A 25065-nucleotide genomic window follows, 5' to 3' on the forward strand; every position below is an offset into this window, starting at 1 on the left:
AACGTCATAAACCGCTTTGCAATTACAAATCCATTGCCACCTCCTGATGATTGGGCGGACATTTTGTTTTATTCATCAGCTGTCAAATCATCAGCGATTGCGTGGGTCAGGTGTTAAGAGGATTCAAGTTCTAGTTAGACCGGTTGCTTCTGGGAACTTTTCAGACGTCAGATTTTGACGTATTGCAACGGATTTGGTCTTGTGGCGTTCATTTCTTTTTTTTTAACGGACACACAATTTTTAAAATAGTAAAAAACTAAAATAGTTACTCATCCTTCACTCATATTTGGGTTAAAATACGCACCTAGGTGGTGTATCCATCTTAATTAATTGATAATTGATAACAGCTTTTGGGATTATTTTCATTTGTAAAGTTCAAATTATTTTAAATTAAAGTGAGTTTAAAATACATAGTTAACAAATCCATGAAAAGTATAGGACCAGCTGACTAAGAAACAGCTGTTTTTGGCAACAATGCTTCACAAAGCTACTGTATCAAGTTTTAAATTAAGAATATTAATAACACTTGTTCAGCATTCTTTGGATGGCCAGCTGATCATTTGTGAGAGAGAGAGAGAGAGAGAGAGAGCATATTACAAAATCCCCACATGGCCATAACAATACAATTATACAAATTTATAAATTGTAAACATTCCCTTTTTTAAAACGTTTTTATTAGCTCGCTTTCTTGTCCGGTACAAATTTTGCAATCAATTTTAAACTAACTTCCCGATTAGCTAGAGACTTGAAACTTGAAACATAGCTCACAGATGGAAGACAATGCAATATTATATGATTTGATTTTCATATTTCCCTTGGGCTACGCCCCATGGGCTTGTTTTTATTAACTCGCTTTCTTGCAAATTTTGATACTTCCCGATGAGCTAGAGACTTGAAACTTGAAACATAGCTCACAAATGGAAGACAATGCAATATTATATCATTTGATTTTAATATTTCCCTTGGGCTACGCCCCATAGGCTTGTTTTTATTAGCTCGCTTTCCTAAAAATTTTGATATCAATTTTAAACGAAGTTCCTGGTGAGCTGGAGACTTGAAATTTGAAACATAGCTCACAAATGGATGACAATGCAATATTATATAATTTATTTTCATATTTCCCCTGTGCTACGCCCCATGGGCTTCCAAATTTTTCATGTTTACATTTTGAAAGAATGTAAATATATCAATTAATTTAAGTCAGCTGTAAATACTTAAATTTGACAGTTCGAAGAGCAGAGGTTAAGATGTACAGGTTATGCTCCCAAGAAATTATTTATACAAACAAACATTTCAAAATAAAGATAAACAATCTGATTACATATATAATGGTGTTTGTTAATAATGTTAATTGCTATTTATTTAGTATTCTATAAAGTAAACAATAAATTAAATAGATTGATATATTTATAGTTAGTAGGTAGGCCATACATTCAATGTAATACATAATTATATATTAAAAGAAACTCAAATAAGCCTTAGATTTCCCTCATGCCTCTGTGTTAATCTGATATAGATGCTTGAAATAGATTTAACAACCACACACATTAAAAACTAAAAATTAGAAAATAATTTATAAATAAAAAACTTTTTTAAACAAAACGTTTTTAAACGCACTAAAAAGTATAAAATAATTTATAAATATGTGGAGAGTATAAATTCTTTTAAGATTTAAAACGAAAAACGTGGGGTGCATGCAGCTGATAATAATACATTAGTTCAATAGGTGAAGGTAATTGTAAATTATCTATTGCATGCACCCCACGTTTTTCGTTTTAAATCTTAAAAGTATTTATACTCTCCACATATTTATAAATTATTTTATACTTCTTAGTGCGTTTAAAAACGTTTTGTTTAAAAAAGTTTTTCATTTATAAATGATTTAAAACTGTGCTTTTACCTTATTCGTATTGTTTTTGTGTAACAATATAATTCTTTTCTCCTCTTATCAATTCAATTAACTCTTTCTTTTGTTCTTGTCTAACCTACATTTAAAATATATCACGGATTTTGAAGTCACGAAGTGACGCAGGCTGCTAGTCTTCAGTCATCCCAAGTAAGTATTTTGACTTTCATTAGTCTCAACAAAAATACTATTGAGTAATTAGTGAAAATATCTTATAATCAACAAAAAAATTTACCCTCTTTAAGGAATCATAAGAAACAAACCTTACTCAAATTCTAACAGGATTTCGTGCATATACACATCTTAATGCATTTCGTTATTAATGATGCAACCGGGCAAGGTCGAATGTAGGTGAATTAATTAATGACATGTTATAAAGACTGAGCCATTTGGTGTGAGCGTAACGTAATCCATGACTCACTCTACCATGCCATTACCATTAGCCTTTACCAGTGCTATTATACCATTAAGCATTGTATTCGGCTAATGCCTTTACCAAGGTGGGCTTTGAAGGCCGTTGCTCACGTAGATGTAAAACTTTGGCCATTGATGTGGGGAACTTTATTTTGTTCAGGAAACTTTAAAAAAGTATACCATCGTGACAAGCATAAATTATTACGATGACAATAGCTGTGTAACCAGTGCAGCAAAGTTACTTTGCGATCGCGTTACACATTATATTTTCCCTACAGTTACTATAAAGCATGGAAATAAGTATTTCAAACACTGTGCAAGACGTTTTAGGTTAGGTTAATCCAAGCGTTGAACGAAGATAGAATGTTAATACGAAATAACAGGCTGTAGTATCGACATTCAAAAGGCTGTGAAACGCTGCACCAGCTGATCGTAGTCGTAGTATCTTTAAGTGTTGCCAACTTATTTCCAAGCGTACACATATTACGTTCCTAATAAAAGCACTCTGTTTTGTGTTGTTGTTGAAATACTGGAGTATGGAAAAAAATGAGTGCGGCAAAAGTAATTAAAATCAGCAATTGGCTACTTTGCGTGCTATAATCAGTGCAAGAAAGCCTGCTTTGTCAGGTAACTGTATAAAGAAAGGTTGAAGCTTGTAAAATAAAAATGTTATGTTAAATTATCTGTCCAGCAGAAGAATTAACTAAAATGGAAAAAGGTGCAATCTTAAATTAAATGAGCCAAGATGACAGAATATTTTTAACTTTACACCACACCAGCTGTTAGGCTTAGACACTTCCAAAATGTTAAGAGAATCCCATAATAATTATAATTAAAATCTAGCGAAATTCATCATGAAATCTTTCTTCTAGCCTACATCAAATCATGATTAAATACTAAGCTGAAAATATGTGTATTCAAGAAACTTGACCTGATATATCTAAAAATGTCTTGTATATAGTATAAATATTTTTGAAAACTAAAAGATATAGTACAGGTACAATTATTTTAGTTTCCTGTCGTTTTAAAATTATTCAATAGCTAAACTACTTCATTTTTAGAGGTTTGATTTTTTTCTAGCTCATTTTATTTTAGATTAAACACAACTAAAATTAAAATTCGAATGAACTGTTGAATTGGTAAAGTGCTACTGCATTTATAGAGGGTTAATTTCCCTTTTCCTGAGATAACAAAGAAATTACACTACTAATGACTGAGAAACTACTATTTTCGTCCTATGATTCACGTGATATATAAGATTGCTGGATAATCGACCAACCTTGGAAGGCGTTTGTCCAACACCAACAACAGTTTATTATCTCAAATTAAGCGAGATTTAATTGAGGAGCTTTCATTCATGAAGTTTTGCAATTACAAAAACATAAAAATTTGCAATTAGTTAGAACGTGGTATTCAGTACTAAATGTGTCTTCATTATCAGTAGTGGAAGCTACGCGCAAATTTGATCATAGTCCTAACTCAAAAACTAGATCATTATCTACTCAACAAAACATTTATCAACATTTATACCATATGCATTTACTGTATGCGAAAAAAGAAGGAATGCTGAATAGTCAATAACATGTTAAAGTACGTACCTTATATACTATATTCCAAAATGAGTAGGGGGTTGAATGAACGTACTTATGTATGCTTGTTCAATTATTTAAAAAACATCTCCATAATTTACATATAAACTGTAGATAATATCTTAGGTTTGGGATAAAAATAATATCTATACTAGACTCGGTTTAAGAGTAGTCTTTCGTTAAACTATTTGATTTTTTATACATTGGCGGAGTTTTATAGATAATAAGCTATCACCGTAGGTCTCATGGTAAGACTTACTCCCGGGACTAAATTATTCACCAGAGGCAAAAACACAATCCGTTTTAATTAGTGTAAAGGACCCTTTTGCACGTAGGGTTTAGAGAGAAATCCTTTTTATTGTCAAAAATAAAAAAAACCCTAGTTTTTACCCCAAAAAACCCCGTTCCTATGGGCTGATCATGTTGTTTCGAGATCTCGTTCGAATAAACGTAGTTTTACAATCTTTTTACATTGAAGCACTATTTTACAATTATTAAATAAAGGTAGAAATATAGAAAGTTTTAAAATAATGTACATGCCAAAATCCCATGTTATTCTTCTGGAAAAAGGATAGGGCTGTTGAGGTTTTAGTTTACTTGTTTATGAATTTATTTTGTTCAAATTTGACAAATTTATTTATTTTATACTATACTATTATTGTTCTATAAGAAAATTCCTTCCTTGTAGCAGCAAAACTAAGTACTAATGACCTGGAAATAAAAACTTTAGCTTTTTATGGAAATATTTGTAAAAATCGATCAAGCATTCTATTGTATTAATATTTGTTTACACACTACTCTTTCTTTAAAAGTGTAATTTTGAGTATTTCACAAGAAGTACCTAGTATATAACACCATGCATATAAATTAACAGCTTTAAGGTTGGTAGTTGGTACTACTGAGGACATCCACCTTCCCAAGGTCTGCAAGCAGTGTTGCCAACCAATCAGCTAACTTCCTGGTAGATGCGTGTCTGCGATTTCCACGAGACAATTTGTAGCACATGTCATTGTTTTACATATCTTGTAACACCCAACGTTTTTGTTGTTATTAAGCTTAGACAGTTTGTTATTGTCGAATTGCTGTGATAATCATAGTCGTCTGTGATATCACGAAACTTGATTGAATCACTCGCAAATCTAATACCCATTGAATATAAAACAAAAGTGATTCAAATATCTTCTATCTATCTATATGTTAATAGGCAAGCATGTTTCTTTAAAAACTTTTTTTCAGCTCGTGTACATCGAAGGGAAAATCTACGGATATTGTTAGAAATATATTTTCCTGTAGATGTGGAGGATATCATTAAAATTTAAAATAGACTCAAAATAAGCACAAAAATGAATTTTAAATTGGAAAAAAATAACATGGGCCTCATTGGTGACAAAATAACAATGCAATACAAACAGAAAATAAAAAAATTGAAGAAATTCCAATCACATGTTTTATTTACAGTGTGGGGTGAAAATAGGGAAGTCTGTACATTACATATTTTTGGTCGAGTTTTCGGCCACTGGATGACCTCTAGTATGTATTATTTGGCTAAACCCCATGGTATTAGGAAACATTGAATTATATTATGACGAAAACATAATAAATATTATATTATTTAAAGAAGAAAGAAGACTACAGTGGTTGGATGTAGATCAGTCCAATTCCTTGAGATTGTCATATAGAACAACTTGTATTCAGCAAAACTTGTATTTGTTTCAGTTTAAACAGTAAAAATGTCTTTAGTGTTCAAAACAGTAAAACAAACATAAGCAGATCTAAACATCAATAGCATATCGTTGGAAAGCTTATAAAATGGCGCAGTTTAAAACATATTTTGCTACCTTCTTGTTTACAGGGTGTAGAAAAATACAATAGACTTATGTTTTTTTTATCTTAGACATAAATTGTTATCTCTTGAACTATTTACAATGGAGTTTTTAGTATTGATTCTCCATCATTTTCTATTATTCTTATTCAAAATTTAATGTAGAATACGAAAATGACATCATCTACTCAAATCCATTTACAGCTGATTGAGAAATTGCTGTATTGTGTTTAAAAACATTGTTTTTGAAAAACTTAAAATAATTCTTTGGTAAGCTAATTTTTAGACTTGGAACCTCTTATAAGCATCATCACACTTCATTTAATTTGTACTTACACCAACAAACTTTTGTAACACTGATGACCAGACACCCTATTTTAACATAGTCATCAAAATTTTATCAAGGGGGAAATATTCAACATAGAGCCAGAGTTAAGTGATACGGATCTAAACATACTGTAACTGATCACTATTCCAACAAAAAGCAGAAGATTCTAAACAAGGTGAAATAAAACAACAATAAACGCCAGAAATTTGATTTAATCAGCCTTTCATACAACATCGCCACCCTTATAGATCAAAAGAACATTAACTAAAAAAAAAAAATAAAGTAACAATTCGTTAGTGTAGAATTAATTTTAAATCTTTAAAGATGATGAATCACTCACAAATTCGGTTCCTTGCAAGACTTTTAATGGGTTGATAGATTTTGACATAAATAGGTAAAACTGTGAAAATCGTTACATTTTTACAAAATAAATTACAAACTGAGTTTCTTCTCTATCTTGCACCAGCTGTGCGGTCCTTGTATTTTATCCGGTAAGCTCCTTCGGTGTCGTATTTCCGCTCCAGCTGTTTAAACAAATCCTGCCTCTTCTCAAACAAATAGCGCATAACCTTATCAACAGTGGCTTTCTGCTTCGGCGTACATTTAGCGCAGTCGTTTCCTAGAGCTTCTGGGATATTTTCTGGAAACAAGAAAAACAATATTAAAAAGTGGCCAGTTTGCCAAAAGTTTACATAAAAACAGCTGGGAAACTGAGTCGTTATCAATCACAAGGTAGCTGGTTCGATCCTGAAAAGTCAGTAGCATTTTGATAGATGGAAATCGGCGCTGTTCTTGATCATTGGGATTTCAATAAATGGTTGCTTGAACCAGCTGATCATTGTCAGTTAGAGCTGGCATCTTATCCATTAAATACCCATCCTTCACAAAATCCTGAAGGATGATAGCTTTGTGTGTTAGATTTGTACAATTAATGAAAAAAAACAGCAAACTTTTTTAAATGTTTTCAATGCTTAACGTTTTAGTTTAAAACAATATACTGTAGGATGGCCCATCTAGACAAAACATAATTTTTTTACAAACAACCATGCTTGAAAGTATTTTAGTATGAGATGGTCATCATAGACTGGTAGAGTAACTTGTAGACTTCTGAAGTGAATTACTTTTTCAAGATATTAAGACTTGAAGCCAAAGAGTAAAATCTTTTGCACATTAAATTTCTTATTAAAATATATATAACCTTATATTCTTTATAGATGTATAATTGTGAGTAATTCATACCGTATTTGTCCTGAGTCTGAGAAATCATCAAGATATAGGCTAATCAAGATCGTAAACACAATTTACAGCAAAATATAAAATATCTGACTATGCTAAATATACATACATTGCTAAATGTAAATCTAATTGTTAAATTTAGGAGAAAAATATCCTTCCTTATATGAATTTGATTATAACTGTACAAAATATTATAACAGAAAGTGAGATGACTTTTTTTAGATTTTTTAAAATCTTATAACCAGTTGGGTAGCTTAAAATTAATACGAAAATATTTGGACATTATAACAATTGTATTGCACTTTTAATCTATTGAATTATTAAATGTCTTAAAACTCTTCCTAAAATAGCCACATTTCGCACAACTACATATATATTACTAACGGGTAGGATAGCTTTTGTGTAGTGAAAATACAAAATTTGATTTCAAGATCAGAAATAAATTTATATGTTAAATATTTTGTAATTTTATTTGGACTAATTAATTATTGAAATTTATTCCCCCACTATTTATACACCGTTTGCCGAGCAGCTAAAGTACACAATCCTTGGAAACGTTTGTTGGTATATAGTACGTTATAATAGGTATCAAATACTAACTGTTCCAATAAGATGGCTACATTCATGAAGGGTTTTCAATCACCAATACTTATAGTCTGTTTAAATGGCTGATTTTTATTGTAAAGCCACAATAACACAGTTATTTGTGAGTATTTTAAAATTATTCAAGTCGCCGATAAAAGTTTATAAATTAGTGAACTACAATATGAATCTACCACGTCTGTCATCAAGAAACATATTTGATCAAAACTCAAATAGTACCAATTTCTGCCTTTGTCATAGCAGCAAATAATTGGTCAACCATGGGTTAGGGAATCTCTTCCAGGAAGTTTTTTTTACCAAGGGAGTAAATCTTTCTCAGAGTATGGACAGAAGTACGAGCCCAAGTTAAAGGGTGGCAAAGACATAAGGAGGAAGGTGTTAAGTTCATGGATTTCGAAAGATTTTACCTCAAAACCTTTTTATGTACCAAACAACAGATTTATGTGGATTCACTAGATACGTTGCGACATTTACTTTTGACTATTGATTAAATTACTACTAAGTATACTTTCAATTCCCATTCTAAATCTATATAAATAATCTCTAAATATTTTTACAACAAAAATCTACGTTATCGAGTCAACAATAGAGTAGGCTAAGGAGAAATTATCTACAGATTTCTGCTGAGTAGCCAAACAATTTAACTAATCCTAAATATATAAACAATAATATGTCACATAAATTGTATCAAAAACTAAAGAACATCAAGTTGTTTCAGCACTTCCTGTGAATGGCTGATCCAACTATTTAAAATTTAAATAAAAAATTAGCTACAGCTAGTCAATTTTGGCGAACTATCCTCTTCAGTACTTAAAAACTTCTACTAATAATAGAACTAGAAATCTTTCCCATGTTAAAGCAGTTGCAAGTTTCATATCAAAATTGTTGTAGTTCAAGTGAGCCATCGGCAGACTGCGCTGATGTAGATTACTGATTTATGGCGAACATGCAGACTTTTTCACCAAGTCAGGCTGATAGGACGATTTTTTTTAAGCCATAGCATCTTTCAAGTCAATTTTCTCAGTAGCTTTTGCAGGTAAATGATACAACTTTGGGCACTAGTACAAACTATGACTGGCTCACAGAACTTCAAACAGCTAGTTCAAGATGGGTTGTTCAAATACACAAACGTTAACAGTACACTTATATACTTACTCTTTAGTTCAGCAGCATCCGGAGAACATTTCCCCTGGTCCATGACACACCGGAAGTACGATCTGAGAAGACGTTCGTTCTTCAATATCCGGTCCACGTCCACATTGTCCCAGCGGTTGGTGTACGTCTCTTCTGCGGATGTCGAAGACATCACCACGACGGCGACCAAGAAGATCATCGACATTCGTGACATTGTCTGACAGATCTTCGTCACAGACTAAGCTAGGCTTTCACCACATGTCACACCTAATCATTCTGGCCTTAGACCTTCGTATTGACTTGCTGATCAAACTGGTTGTGTGATGTAATGCTCTATTTCTTGAGGAAAATATTGAATATTAATGGATAAAAACTATGTCCACGTGCTAGTCTTGCTAGCTTCAGTTCCACTCTTTCAACTATTTGTCTCTAGCTTCACATCAAGAATCTTGGCGTTTATTATGATTTCTTCACAAACGTTTTTAAAAAACTTCTGAACATATGATCATTCAATTAGGGAATACATCTGGTATGTTTAAGGAAATGTTTTAAAGGGTCAGAAGAGATCAGGCAAATGGAAATTCGCTTAGTCTACAGATATGCTGTGTCGGGGGTAGGCACATATGTTACTGAATACTGAAACCAGTGAAATTGGTTGAATAAATAAAGGGGTAGCTATTATCAGAAATTACCCGAAGGATCAAAAAAATACTTAGACATATTAGGACTACATTTTTTAGAAAATCCCTTAGAAAGGCATAATGTAGTTTTTTTTAGGAAATCCCTTTAAAATAAGGACCTGTTTAGGCAAGTCAATTAATCAATTTGGGCTTAAAAACACTATCATGTAGGTCGACAAACCTGTTCAAACAGAAAAGATTTAAGGGAATAAGTTCTAATAGTTTTAAAAACTCCTTTATCATATCTGAATTGAAGAACGCCACCTAGACGCAATCAGCCATTGAAAACCGAACAATTGACTTAACTGATTACATTACTATTATTATGTATCTATTATGTTAAAAATAACTGTAGACAGAAAAATCTAGTTATTCTTGTAATTATTTACAAACTGTTTTAGTGTCTTTTTAAGCTTAAAATCTGTATATTTAAACAAAACTGAGTCCAATTCCCACAAAAGTTCAATTGAATCCTGCGTATTTGTTTGAAGCTGATTTTAGTATTAAAACAAAAAAAAATATGAACACACATTGAAAAATGTAAGGAAATAACGTACAACTTGATTAAATTGTATCTATTAGGCAATCTTTCATGGTTTAGAAAGTGGTTAAGACTACATCGACTCACAAATATAGCTCATGAATCTAATACCATATCATATATTGTAGTACTAGAGATTTTTAATTTCTATGGACCAGCCTTGAACACTTTTAGGTTATCCCATGTTATTTATCGATAGAGACTGTTCATGTTTACAGTTGAATGTTGAATGAATCGATGTCAACTATCAATCGATTCGTAAACTTAAACCATTCCTCCAGTACAGAGAGAAAAGAGGACAATGTAACATATTGTCTAAAATTAGGTTGAAACTTCTACATCAACTCTAAGCGTCACTGACAATGATACAAAAAATAGTGACACTCGAACCATTGTAAATATGTAATGTCAATGTTAACATGTTTTTATGATTTGTAAATCTATATTATTAATAGTTATTTGTGTAACTAGTGGTGAAAGTGGCACTTTGCTGCACACGAGAGCAATGTTTACGCACGAGCCGCAGGCGAGTGTGGAATGATCTCGAGTGCAGCAAAGGCCTTTTTTCACTCGTGTTACACATTATATTTTTCCTATAAGTATAAAGCATATAAATAATTAGTCTTTCAAACACTATGCAACACGTTTTTAGGTTCAGCTGGCAACACAAATGGTGCCCTAGAGAAAGTAGTACCCGCGGTCCATATCACTCCGCTATTTTTCCTCGGCAAGAAATGTGCTCCGCGTTTTGAGAATATAGTTCCGTATGTTTTTGTAATTTGAAGTGGTTTCCGCGCCTAAAAAAAATGCTTAAAAGGTATTTTCTTGTTTATTAAGATCGTAGGAAGGTTTTAAAAACGTTTAAAAGAAAAGTCCAGAAAGTTCAGAAATACCGAAACTATAAACACGAAATGACAGGTTAAATCGTAGTTATAATAGTCAATCAGCTGTTCATAGTATAATTATCTTTAAGTGTTGCCAACCTATTTCCAAGCGTACACGGATTACGTGCATAATGGAACCACGCTGTTTTGTGTTGTTTCGTTGGAATCCTGATGTGCGGCAAAGTATAAACCGTACGGCAAAGTATAAACCGTACGGCAAAGTATAAATATGCAGCAATTAGCAGCTTTCTGTACTATAAACAGAACAGTACAAGGAAGCCAACTTTGTCGGGTGACTGTAGGAAAAAGAATTTGTTGGATTTTTGTGTGCAGCAAATCGACCCCTGAATATTTATTTGTATTTATTTGTCCTCTAGATGTGCCTTTTGCGGGTTTGGATTATATATCGTGAAAGCCCTTAGTCATACTATATAGGCTTTTAAAATTTCAGAGTTTGTTCTTAATCATGTGACCTGTTTTAAGTTTACATTTGTTTACATCAAAACGGATGGCCATAATACAATTTTGTTTACATCCATATGAAAATGGGGCTATCTGTAGTTTCAGTTTCAGTGAATTGAAGTAAAATGTTGTAATGCTAATTTGTATAAAATGTAAAGAAGGAAATTACTTACGTTGGATTGTGTTGTGATAGGATTTTGTGTTTTCATAGTATGTTTCATTAGCATTTGTAATTTTACTGAGATGCCTTGAAGTAATCGCGGACGCAATGTAAATAATAGGGATATGATGGGAAACGTTTTCACCCTTATAAGTTACACTATAACGTGTATAACGGATTTTAAAGTCACGAAGTGACGCAGGCTTATTCTGAAACAAAAGACTTTTGTTTAGCTGCTTAAAAAAGAGCTTTCATGACTTTATTCAGCAGACGTTAGGCAGACATATCCTTGCACGAAGACTGCGTCCTGTAGCCTTGGGCCAGATGACTCCCTTTGGAACAGACCTCTCCTCCGGGACCATCGACCTTCCGAGGGTCGTTACACTGTGGAATACTGTTAAATCCTCTCCCATGGATCAACAAGACTTTATATGGAGTGTCGTCGAAAGAGCTATAAACTGAGGAGTGTGCTTTTCCTAAGTCATACATTTTTACAATATTAGCGCAGTATGAGTTCAATGCTAGCAATATCTGACATGAAATTTCTTTTCATAAGTATTATAGCATTGACTATTGGATACTGAAGTAGACTTCCCATCTATATGGGCTGTAGCCAATTTTTTAGAACGTAGTTGTGTGAGCCAGTCACAGAATGCGCTAGTGTGTAAAACTTCGATTTTATACCTTATTTTTGGTTGTTGACCAGGTTGATGAGTCATAACCGGTGCTTTAACTCATCATAAGTCATCCTCTAAGTTTGACTTATTAAAAAGTTTGTGTATTTGACATAATTTAGATCAGCGCAATCTGTAGGTGGCTCACATCAACTACGAAGATTTTGATAAAAAATCTGGCTACAAATTTAACATGGGGATGGAATGGCTAAGTACGGAGTGTTACAGGTATCTCTAAGCCTGTCAATGTCCTTATAGGATAGTATGAAGATGTGCCCATCAAGAAACTTAAGTTTAATTGATAGTCTTGCTCACATAGTGAATTTCCTCCGGGTTTAATGCTACGCATTCGTTTCTTGGTTGGTAGGAGATTGTGCTTAGAGGGTTTTGTACAAATTGGATAGTCAGCAACTTCACAAAGAGCCATTTTATGAACTTTGCTTGTTAAATTCGGAGATAATTAAGCTTAAACTAACTAAATCCAAACTTTGCAATTCATGAGCGCAAAAACACCGGATCCCCGCAAATTAGGAGCTAGCGCCCTCAAGCGCTCATCCATGACTTCCGAGACTTCACTTTAGTTTTTTCCCGCATTAACTTCTAGTGTTAACCACGCAAGGCCACATTGCGCCACGCCGGGTATAAAACAGCTGACAACCAAACAGAATACGAGAAGTTACATAGAGTAAGCAACGATGTACGCGATCGTGTTTTCAGTTGTGGTAGCTTTGGCGGCGTTGGCGGCTGCCGATGATGGGTATACTACGAAGTTCGACAATGTGGATATTGACAACATACTGCAGAATGACCGTCTTCTCAAGAACTACTTCCACTGTTTGATGGACAAGGGACCCTGCACAGCTGACGGCAAGGAGCTGAAGAGTGAGTACAATAAAAATTTAAGAAGGGTTTTTCATTTATTCGACTTTTCGATAGATTTACATGATCACATCTTATGAATGTTATAGCATTGAGTGTATACTTTGTAGACATCCCATCTATATAGACTAAGAGTTGGGAACATTTTCTTAAAAAAAAGGGACATTGTTTAGGTAGAGTTGTGTTATTATTTTGCATTATCACGCTGCCCATGATTTAATGTTTTAATTCAACTAACTTCTGTTCGTATTAAACTGGCTGGAACCTTAAAATAGTAATATAAAGGTTCTAAAGTCTACTAAAGTCTACAGTATTAAAAGGCTGAGAATAAAGAAATACAGTATTGTCAGCTGGGTAGATAGGATTGTTGCTCAAATCAGCTGTTTCCAGGAATAGATTCAAACTGTTCGTGACGTAATCTTTGTAATTTTGACATAATCAGCTTCTTCAATGGATTTCTAACTGAACTTACAGTATACAGTTTAAAGCTATATTTGATTTGTGATTGTTAACACTAGTTTATTCTTAAATGCAGTACTTTTTGTCGGTCTAAATTACAATTCAATCTTCGATGGGGACTGTAGCTAAAAGATTTGGTGTACTCAATTTCTGTAGTGTAAGCAAAATAAATTAAGGTCATTATATAACATTATTTGTTAGTAAACTAAACAGGGAAAATATATTTCAAGTGATTTGAACAATAAATGTCCTAAAAATATTGTATAACTTTCCAAACCTCAAACCTTAATAAATAACGCAATGTTTACCTGTAGGCCTATGTATTCCGGCAACATTTTAATTAACATTCAAATTCGTTTGACACCCAGTATTTTTCATGCAGTAAGCTATTTTTTATGATAAACCATGATTTATTGTTTTAATCTAATCTCCATTACCACATTTTAACATTTTACAAACTTCTTTAACTCAAACTAAAATTTGTAAAAGCTCGAAAGCCTAATAAAGTTTAATACAGTAGTAACTAGTCATATTTGTCCAACCACCCGTATTCGTAAACGAGAAATTCATAATTTTTCAGCGTTGGGTCTCCTAAAATTTAAAAGGATATTTGGAAATTAGTTTTTTCTAGAAATGTTCCAAAAATCTTTTTTCTTTCTGAGCACATTCTATCTTATTGATTTCAGCCATCATTTTCAAATTATGATTATTACTACAACCATTATTGTTTCATTAACGGTCTAAGCCCAAAGGAGCTTTACAAACTTTATTTTAAATGTAACATTATATAGATTACGGTAAAAAAATATATCGTTGGTTGTTTTTCAAGTTAGTTATTGTTTAAATATTGTTGACTTATTTGTTACGATATTCGTACTATAATAGTGTTGAGTACTAATAGTAATTTTTAAGTCTAATGTAAAATTGCAGCTCAATTATAGACAATTATAATTTTTTTATTTAGTCTACGTATTCTTTGTGTCAATGATTTTTATGGTACCGAAATATATTCGTTTAGAGATGAAACAAAATAGTGCAGAAGGTTTTGAAATTTTGCAAACTGGACTACCAGAGACCGGATTAAACCCTACTAATTCAGTTGCAAAAAAGACAAATAGACAATGGGTAATGAAGAGGTTTATATTTTATACAAATCAGATAGCTTAGGTCATCATAATAGTATTTACCATCTATAGCTTTCACTAACCTCACAGCTGACTATTGAAATAAAATGCCAACTGGTAAATTGTGTTATTTGTGCAACTGTAACCTTCACAAGACAATTTAAGGACTCTAAGTCTATAAGGACTTCAAGTCACTAAGGACTTTAATTCTCTAAAAACTCTTAAGTCTCTAAAGACTCTAAGTCTATAAGCACTCTAAGGAAATAATTGTACTAGGATTTTAAAAGATTGTAAAAGATGAGACACCCAAAAATTTCGATAATGTTAATTAATGGTAATGTTAATTGGATGACCATCTAAAATTTCAAATTACTATCATAGTGTCTTTAGTTAAAAAATATATTAAACTTTTAGAGAAGAATCAATATTAGACTATTTAAATTATCTGTAAAGACAAACTCTCTTTAAAGAAATAAATTCTTACGGGTTTTGACCTTGTTTAGTAATGTATATTGTGAAACCTCTTTTAAAAATAAATGTACAGATATTACCTTAAAAAAATTCCAAAAAAAGCTATCGCGTACAGGTAAATAGCAGTTAAACTTTTAAACAATAAGAATTATCTTTTCATCAGAATACTCAAAGCCAAAAGACACTTCACCATAAAATAACCATGATTGCAGAGAATCTGCCAGAAGCGTTGGAGAATGAATGTTCAAAGTGTTCAGAAAAGCAGAGTGTGAACGCTGAGAAGGTTCTTAAGTTCATATACGAGAAGAAGCAAGACATGTTCAAGGAGCTGGAGGCTAAATACGACCCCGACAACAAGTACAGGTAATTATAAAAATATTGTTGTATCACTAACTGATCAATTAGCTTTGATATATAAAATAACGTCCTAACTAATAATTATAATGAAAATTAACAATTATAATACTCAAGCTTTGCGTTTGCAATGGGGGAGGACACAGTTTGATAAAATTTGCTTTTTTAAATTTACAGTATTCTATAGTTATTACACATCTACCAGAGCCATAATATTCTACCACTTCACCTAAACAATAGAGAAAAATAAATTATCAACAATTCGCAAAATATCACAAATTATTCATGAAATTAAAAACATAAACATAACTGTAAACAATCCTACTTTGACAGTTCTCATTGCGAATCACAGTTTTTATTTGCTGCTTAGTTCAAATTATCTGTTTTCATAAATGCAAAAAATATAGTGCTGCTCCCTGTTGGTAAATCTTATAACTTTTTTATGCTTTTCCATATCATAGAACCAACTTTTTTAGTTGAAACAGCTGACTAAATTCTTTAATTCTCTTTAAATATGAATACTCATAAGGTTAACATGGGTATTACAGAGCCACTGGGGCGGAGCCCGAAAGGATTTTTGAGATAAGAATATGCCTATATGTTAATCGGGAATGTAAGCTATCATCATGCCAAATTTCAGCCCAATCCGTCCAGTGGTTTATGCGTGATTGAACTTCAAACAAACAAACAAACAAACAAACAAACACACAAACTTTCACATTTATAATATTAGTAAGATAAGATAAGATTAATGCAATTAGGCTGTATGAGTTGTTGACAAAAGGCATTGATTCTAAAAAAAACGTCAGAGTCAACAATTAACTTATCATTTGTGGAAAATGTGCATTACTTATATCATCAATACCTCCCAAGTAAGGTGTCACTCCATGGAAGTTGACTTAATTAGAGTTGCACCAAAATACCATAATTGTTTTCAAAGACTTGTTTGTAATATTGGTTATAAATATTTCTTGTGTCTTCTTTTCAAATTATCACTTTAATTCAATGTAAATATTTTTGAAATTAAGATACATACATGTTTAGTATTCCTTACAAATTCTTCGAATTATTATTTCAGTTTAAATAGGTCCAAGTATAATTTGGAGTCCTCCAGATCAAACCCTATTTTGATGTAATGGGCAAAGCAACTGAATATAATCTTCTTTTTTTGTTTCAGGATGAAGTACAAGAAGAGGATTGAGGCCGCTGGTGTCAAGGTTTGATTTCGATTTCCTCGCCAAAATATTGTGAAACAAAAATGAAAAAAAACCAAATATTTCCAGTGACGTCACTGTAACTCTTCTAAAACCAAATAAAGCTGCTTCATACCTAAACCCGAGTGACTTTTAATATTCTTAATGCTTGATGCTTAATTTCTAATATGAATCAAGTTGAAAAAATGTGGCTTGATGTGAAGTCTAAATTTTAAAATATATCTTAAAATAGTGTAGTGCTTTGCAGTCTTACTTATTTATTTGTCCATGAAAGAACTGGTTGAAACCATTTTGTAGATGAGGTGTTTTGAATATTTTTGGTATAAAAAGAAAAACGCTAATCCAAGATGTAATATGTTAACACTGATTCAAGTCTATTATAGCTTCGTTTGTGAAATGTACACATTCTTTGAAAAAAGTAAAAAAGTAAGGCTAATTATATCAATAACAATAAACCTTATAACATTAGTTCGTTGATCAATTCAAGCCACAAAGATAATTTGTAAATCTTAAAATCATGAAGAGTATTTTTATCTGCTACCTGTATGGTTTTCTGACTGAGAAAATAAGTTTAATGTTGGTTGACTTGTATTGTTTCAAACAGCCATAAAATATTATTAAAGGTTTAAAAATTATAAGTGTAAATTATTAAACTCAAAAGCAAGGTACTAGTCTCTGAAATTTTGCTGAAACCTTTCCGATAAGTAGGCCTACAATTTAGCTTAAATTGGTTGAACTTCATTTCCTTAATTATAATGTGTTTCTTCATAGCTGGGTTGCTGAGTGAATATAGTAAATAACCCAGTAATATTAAGTTAATACAGTAATAAACCTAGTGGTCGAAAGGTTGCCAGCGGCACTGAGAGAAGTCAGAAGTTTTGTCATAGTTCAAAACATTGGGCTTTTAGAAGATCGTTCTGTAATGAAACAGCTGATTTGGTCAGTAACAAAGCTACGATCACATTCAACTGTCATTTTTCACACATCCTAACCTCAAAATACACATCTTGATTTGTTGCGTCGTAAACTAACCTAGTCTTAGAATACGTTCAATTCCTAATGAAAAGTAGTTGAGTGGTTATAGTGCTCGCCTGGTAATAAAAAGGTTGCCGGTTCGATCCTGAAAAAAGTCAGTAGCTTTTTTATGGTTCGAAACTGGACTCAGCTGTTCCTGATCATTGTGATGAAAATAAATGACCCTGGCTAATGAAACAGCTGATCTTATTGAGTCACAAAGCTACACAGATCATCTCACACCATTCTACACTCATATTTTGGGTTAAAATACGCACCTAGGTGGCGTCCCCATCTCAATGATTGATAATTGATAATAGATTTAAAGTTGGACCAGTGAGTAGTATGGTTGATATTTTATTATTAATACTGGCTACTGGACTAATTCAGCGAGGGCAAGACTTCTTGACTTCATTTGGCTAATTAAACTTTTCCAATGTCCAAGATACTACATAATTCCGATAGCACCGAGTTACAAGAAATATGAAGGGATGATTCGATTCTATAAAATTTCAAATACAAAGTGATATTTAGTTATAAAATAAGGCTAAGCAAGTCACAGTGGATCTCTTCGAATCCTAAATAAAAATGTTCTTTACTTTTCATAAAATCTGTAATTTCTTAGTAACTTTAAGTTAAAAATAAATGGCCCCCATTTTTGAAATTTTAAATTGGGCCAAGTTATTTTTTCCTAGCATAGGTCTTCTACCTAGACCTTCTTCCTTAACATACAAACCAAGTTTCATAGAGATCGATTGGAATCCAAAGATTAAAATGTTTAATATGTAAAAAATACAAAATGTTGGATGTCTAAGAGTCTGGCTGTTTCCTTACAGGACACTCTGTATGTCTTTAACTTATGATAACTCTCAAAAGCATTCTATGAGAGTATGTCTTGTATCTTCACAATAATTGCGTTTTGATCCATTTTAAATGGTACCTTAAAGGAGGTTGGTTTCAGTTAAGCCCATCCTAGTTTGTAAGTAATTGCTTTAGTTGCATTATGGACGTAATTGAAACCGTTACGGTTTGGAATGAATACAGTTTATCCAACTCGTATTCTTTCATTGACAATAAATTCAATTTAGGCAATAACCTTAGGAAACTATTGCAATACTGTACACACACAGAAGTGATCTACAAATGTTCCATAGTAGGTTCAGACTCTTTCATACTTTACTAGTTTATATACAAAGTACTACTAGTTCTGAACTTAGTTATCACAACCTTACTAATGACAAGGAAACTAAGAAAATATTTTAAATCATCCTCGTAGATACTAATACAGTATTGTATATAAATGTATTTAGACCGTACTAAAAAAGATAATATATAAGAGTAAATAAGTATTAATAAAGTGTCAAAATTTGAAAATTCCCATGTATGATTAGTGTATTAAGTGGGTCAAAGTAAGTGCCAAAATATACTTTACTTACATTGCAGGATTTAAAAATCTATTTTAATACTCTATTTATTTATTTTTTTATAACAAAATCGATTTGTAATAATTTTAAAACAAGCAATTTAGAATAAAGGGGGAATGCGGTACACATTTTTACTTTTGGATACTAAATTAGACACCCCATTTACGTGGACCAGCCGAAGATTTTTTTATTAAAAAGAACATAATTCAACCGCTCTCATCGGTCAAAACTCAGTTGTGTATGTTAGATTTTGATACATTGATGTTTTACGTGAAGTAAAATATGCGTTAACAATGAGGTGTCCTTTGGGATTGGCTTGGTTGAAAAGTTGACATATTTAAAAAAAACCCGTAATTTACAGTATCGAATAAATCATGTTGGAAGCCCAATTCAGCAAATGTTATCGCAGTAGCTGTAACAGCAGCAGCAGCTGTTTTTTCATTATTGTGTATCGCGATTTTTAGCTGTTCAGCAGCTGTTGAAAATCTGATTGTATCATAATATTTCAATTGCAATATTGTCTAATGTTACATTTGTAATTTGAGATATGTCTGCGAACACTATGTAGTCACCTTAATAATAAAGAAAATAGTTTTAAGTGGACAAACAGTATTATCAACGGATTAAAATACAGTTAATCATTGGTTTTATTTACATCTTTTGTATATACAATTTACACTCTTACTCCAGCCGCTTCAATTCTCTTCTTGTACTTAGCCCTGTATTTGCCGTCAGGGTCGAATTTGCTCTCCAGCTCCTGAAACATGTTAAAACAGTTTGAATTGTATACAACACTCAGATAAAGTATTAAATCACTCAAACATTGGGTTTACAAGAACTGATTTCTAACACTTTTAACACTTTCCAACACTTGTATTTTCCCAATTGGGCCTACTGTATGTGTATGTTTAGGTTGGATTGGAAATATGTTAGAGCATTTTACAGCAGCAAGTTGAGATAAAGTGGGTGTGCAGATTTAGTGAGCCATAGGTTCGATTTTAACTCCATATCGAAACTTTTTTTAAAAATAAAAGCTAGTGGATGATTTAGATGCTTTTATTAGAAAATTCATCCTAACTCTAGGTTAGGTTATAGACCTATATCTCACAAGGAGTAGGGAACTTTACAGGGTGGCTAGAAACAAATTCCGAGCAGCCTTAAGCCTGTCCTCTAAAACTGGAGTAAAATATCTGAATAAATTCACTAAAGAGATAAGAGAACAGAGAGATGAAAAAATATTCAAGTCACTTCCCAAAAGGTTTTTGGTTGCTTATGTTGTAGTGTCCTAATATTTGAGACGGATGCCATGCAATATGTTAAATTGTTTTTTGATGAAAGATATTCTTATTTTTGGTACAAATATGATCAAATTATGAAGGATTATCAACTTTGAATGTTCAAAGGTAGCAACAGGGAATTTAATACAGAAGAGGACAGTTTTATAGTTGAAAGATGATGTATTAAGTTTTCTTTGAAGTATAATTAAAAGGATTTTAAATATTCCAACCCTTCTTCCATGCCTTTGGTACGGATAGGTAAGATTATTATTCTATAGAAAATATACTGATCGTGATAGGTTATAATTATATGCATATATAAAACTGTTATTTTCACTAGGTTAGCTAACCTGACCAAACATAGAGGATAAAATATGTGGGGTTAAGATAACAGCAAACCATCTTGAAAAATTAACACTTTTCATCCAAAATTATGTGTATCTAACCTACACCACTTTATACGACTAACATTTTGGTGATACTTACAATACTACATAAAAAAATCTAAATGAAATAGCTTTGAAAATAAATTAATTGATCAAACCATAATTTACAGTTATTGAAAAAAAATTCAACGAGTCAGGGAAGTAAACAAACCTTAAACATCTGTGGTTTCTTCTCATACAAAAACTTCAGCACCTTCTCAGCCCCTTGTTTCTGTTTTTCTGAACACTTGGCGCACTCGCTGTCCAGAGCCTCGGGAAGGTTTTCTAAAATAATAGTTAAAGTTAGCCACCAGGTTAGCTATCTAGAGTCTAGACCTTACCATAGAATTCAAATATACTAGCTGCTATACCACGCTTCGATATGGAAAGAGAACGCGGAAGAGAATATTGGGTTATATGTTGTATGAAATAGTTACACAACCACAATTCACAATAATTCGTAAAAAAATTGTTTAAATGTAAATCGTCAATAATAATTCATACAACAATCCTTCTAATCCAAGATATGGTTTGACATTTCCAGCACTATAATACTCCGTTCACTAAATTAAGGCGGTTTTAAGGGAAACGATTCTATTCCCCCGCCAGTACTTTGAAACTACAGACGACAGCTGATCAGCTGATATATAGATTAAGCTAAAAAAAAACGTGGTGGTGGAACCCAGGAAACCATCCCCTAAACCATCTAAATTTTGTGCGCGGTCTATATACAGGGTTAGTAAAAAGTGTGGAGACGGTATTTTTTTAACGGCCCATACTAGAAAAACTAAACTCGGCACACCATTATGGCATGTTATGAAGTACTTTTTGGGCATAACCGCCACTTGGTGTTCATCCCCAAAATGGGGGATTTTGGGGAAAACTAAAATATTTCAAACACAAAGACCCATCGAGTGACCCATCATTTTGAAGGTCCTGGTAAAAGAAAACCAACAACGCAAACTAGAGGTCTCTATCTCAGTGCAGTACAAAATGGCAGCCAATTGAAATTCTCATAAGTTCCCAAACCCAAAATGGGGGATTTTGGGGGGAAACTCAAAAATTTTAAATGATAAGCCCCATCGAATGACCCCTCATTTTGAAGGTCCTGGTAAAAGAAAACTAACAACGCAAACTATATCTTAACACAGTAAAATATGGCAGCCAATTGAATATAAAATTGCAAGTTATTTCCGATTTCTAAAGATTTCAATCAGCTTCCATTTTTTACTGGATTGAGATAGAAACCTCTAGTTTACGTTGTTAGTTTTCTTTTACCAGGACCTTCAAAATGAGGGGTGACTTGATGGGGCTTATCATTTAAAACTTTTGAGTTTCCCCCAAAATCTCCCATTTTGGGTTTGGTAAGCAAGTGGCTATTAGGCTTAAAAAGTACTTCATAACATGAGAAAAAGGTGTGTAGAGTTTAGTTTTCCTAGTGTGAGCCGCTACAAAATTTACAGGGGGTCTCCAGACTTGGAAAGCTGCAAGTTAAATTCAACTTCTGAGAATTTCAATTGGCTGCCATTTTTTACTGGATTGAGATAAGGACCTCTAGTTTGCGTTTTTGGTTTTCTTTTACCAGGACCTTCAAAATGAGGGGTCACTCGATAGGTCTTTGTATTTGAGTTTCCCCCAAAATCCCCCATTTTGGGGAAGTACACCAAGTGACGGTTATGCCCAAAAAGTACTTCATAACATGCCATTAAGGTGTGCCGAGTTTAGTTTTTCTAGTATGGGCCGTTAAAAAATAACAGGGGGTCTCCACACTTTTTACTAACCCTGTATATTAAGGTAAGTGGAGCACTGTAACTGTATAACTTAGTTTGAAAAAAATACTCCTACTTGGAAGGTTCTTACTTTTAAAATCCCCTTTTACATTTTAAGTCAATATATACAAAAGAATCAACCAACAATGTTTGACCCGGACTATATTTGTACATCTTTTCGTCTCCAGATCACTTTTTTACAAAAATGTAAATATCTCTTGTACTGTAAATGATCTAACTACCATTATGACTATTCTCTCAATCATATGTTCTCTGTATCATATTCCGTTTCCTTCTCTTGGATCATACAACCATAGACTATGTGTTATCCATGATAAAGTTATTTATCATATTTCTCATTATCCTCTTAACCTCCAACTCTTCATCGCATCAGTCCATCCCTATTTCTAACCCATTTTACTTATTTTATCTCCTTTATACTACACACCATCATTCCTCCTCAATCTTTATTGCTAGTTTTTATTAAGTCTGGAACTGGTTTTACACAACTTCAGGCTATACCTGGAGGATTTTAGCATCATCACATAGCAACACTTCAGAAGTGCCCATTTTCTTCTTCACTACCTCAGCCTAATTCCTCAGCCTATACTCCCTAACTATCCACTACTCTCTATCCTCTACTTACTCACACCATATCGTCCATTCCCTACCCTCTACTTCTTCACTATCGTCTGGTCCCTTACTATCATCTACTTATTCACATTCTCTACTTACTACCCTCCACTTCACCACCCTCTACTTCCTCTTAGCCTATACTTCCTAACTATCCACTACTCTCTATCCTCTACTAACTCACACTGTATCGTCTATTCCTCTTCTTCCCTACCCTCTACTCACTCTTCAGTTCCTGAGCGTCGGGCGTGCACGGCCCCTTGTCCATGATGCAGTTGTGGTAGTTCCTCAGCAGACGGTTGTTCCTCAGCACGTTGTCCAGGTCGACGTCGTCATACTTTGTCGTGTACTGGTCGTCGGCCGCCACCACGGCCAACCCACAGACGACTAACACTGCTAAGTACATTGTCATCACTTGCACGTAGGTTAGACTGGTCTTGTTATATAGTGTGGACTGTCGCAATCGGCCTTGCTCGCTTATTGCAATTATTGATGACAAACCAGCATTTTTCAAGTTGTTGTAAATAATTGTCAATACTCGGAAGATTTTTTGCATCTTGGAGCCAATGAAAAAATTTTGTTTGTAGTGTTTAGAATCATTTACGTTTTTTATTGGAAAGGCATAAGGTGTTTTATTATTACTATATGACGTCGAACATTGATGTAATTTTGTTTGACTTTTCGTGATTAGGGAGATTTTGAATGTCGCTTTTAAGGGGTGTTGGATAATGGTTATGTGCAGGAAATATGTTCAGTATGGTGTTGAATATATTATTTGAATCATGGTCAACATTTTGCTACAGTTAGTTTATGGGGAACTATCTAGTCTAGTGGTATAGCACGATCATTAGGTTCTCGAGTTCCCGGGTTCAAATTCCGACAATCACCAATGACAAATCTGCTACTCTCTAAGCATAGCTTGGAGAAATTAATAAATCGAGTCCGAGATAGAGCAAAGAGTCCTAGGATGTGAAGGGGGAACAAAATATACAAATTTTGTTGTATTCACAGTTGTATGCCTAGTAGTGCTACCCAAATTAGTAATTGGCCAAATAGTGCTGTATATATGTGGGTGATATAGCTGGTTTTAGTTAAATTTAATGATGTGTGAATTTTTTCTTGCGAAATTCTTAACACATAAACTGGATTTACTAAACTTTTATCATTGATAAGACTTGTTTTTTCATCAACGTCAACCTTAATATAGTCATGCTTTTGTTATATTCAATTTGATTATGTGGTTTTTAATGTTCTTTCTTGATGAAATAAACTAAGTATTCTCAGTAAACTATCCAATCGAATCTTTCAAATTTGTTTAGTTTTTGTAGAATATACGAATTTTCGTGTTATCTGGTTCAGGAATCAGACATATACTTAACACCATAATCATTTTCGAGCTCCACAACATTTAAATATACAATTACGTCACCTCTTGAATGTTTATCGGTTCTAACCAACCATAGCACAATGCTACCATGATCGTGACGAAAACGTTTTGAAATTTCGGGGAAATAACTTACTTTATCACCAAACAAAACCCACTTATCACCATGGAAAATTACGGGTATCACCGCAAATCTATCATACCA

General features: G+C 33.0%; 2 protein-coding genes across 2 annotated transcripts; one reads left to right on the plus strand and one right to left on the minus strand.

Annotated features, from left to right (window-relative positions):
• Positions 1 to 6253: 6253 nt before the first annotated feature.
• LOC128997661 (uncharacterized) lies at positions 6254 to 23888 on the minus strand. Its single transcript, XM_054423300.1, has 5 exons — positions 23702 to 23888; positions 21247 to 21359; positions 20058 to 20129; positions 9054 to 9270; positions 6254 to 6699 (listed from the first exon to the last, which is right to left on the minus strand). Exons 1-5 carry the CDS (start codon positions 23886 to 23888, stop codon positions 6512 to 6514), a joined length of 777 nt encoding a protein of 258 aa, XP_054279275.1. The 3' UTR covers positions 6254 to 6511.
• Positions 13088 to 17054, plus strand: LOC128996379 (ejaculatory bulb-specific protein 3-like). The gene is made up of 3 exons (XM_054421677.1): positions 13088 to 13315; positions 15579 to 15729; positions 16898 to 17054. Exons 1-3 carry the CDS (start codon positions 13129 to 13131, stop codon positions 16941 to 16943), a joined length of 384 nt encoding a protein of 127 aa, XP_054277652.1. The 5' UTR covers positions 13088 to 13128; the 3' UTR covers positions 16944 to 17054.
• Positions 23889 to 25065: the final 1177 nt, after the last annotated feature.

The sequence above is a fragment of the Macrosteles quadrilineatus genome, unplaced genomic scaffold (genome assembly GCF_028750875.1).
Source record: "Macrosteles quadrilineatus isolate MER2022 unplaced genomic scaffold, UCM_ALF_1.0 Scaffold_6__1_contigs__length_79288215, whole genome shotgun sequence".
NCBI lineage: Eukaryota > Metazoa > Arthropoda > Insecta > Hemiptera > Cicadellidae > Macrosteles > Macrosteles quadrilineatus.

What these genes read in the sequence shown, in the direction of transcription:
- LOC128996379 (XM_054421677.1), top strand. Translation starts at nt 13,129, where the DNA reads ATGTACGCGATCGTGTTTTCAGTTGTGGTAGCTTTGGCGGCGTTGGCG. An exon ending in TGACGGCAAGGAGCTGAAGA is followed by an intron (nt 13,316 to 15,578) that starts GTGAGTACAATA and finishes CCATGATTGCAG; the next exon opens with AGAATCTGCCAGAAGCGTTG. An exon ending in GACCCCGACAACAAGTACAG is followed by an intron (nt 15,730 to 16,897) that starts GTAATTATAAAA and finishes TTTTTGTTTCAG; the next exon opens with GATGAAGTACAAGAAGAGGA.
- LOC128997661 (XM_054423300.1), bottom strand. Translation starts at nt 23,888, where the DNA reads ATGACAATGTACTTAGCAGTGTTAGTCGTCTGTGGGTTGGCCGTGGTG. An exon ending in CGACGCTCAGGAACTGAAGA is followed by an intron (nt 21,360 to 23,701) that starts GTGAGTAGAGGG and finishes CTATTATTTTAG; the next exon opens with AAAACCTTCCCGAGGCTCTG. An exon ending in AGAAACCACAGATGTTTAAG is followed by an intron (nt 20,130 to 21,246) that starts GTTTGTTTACTT and finishes AACATGTTTCAG; the next exon opens with GAGCTGGAGAGCAAATTCGA.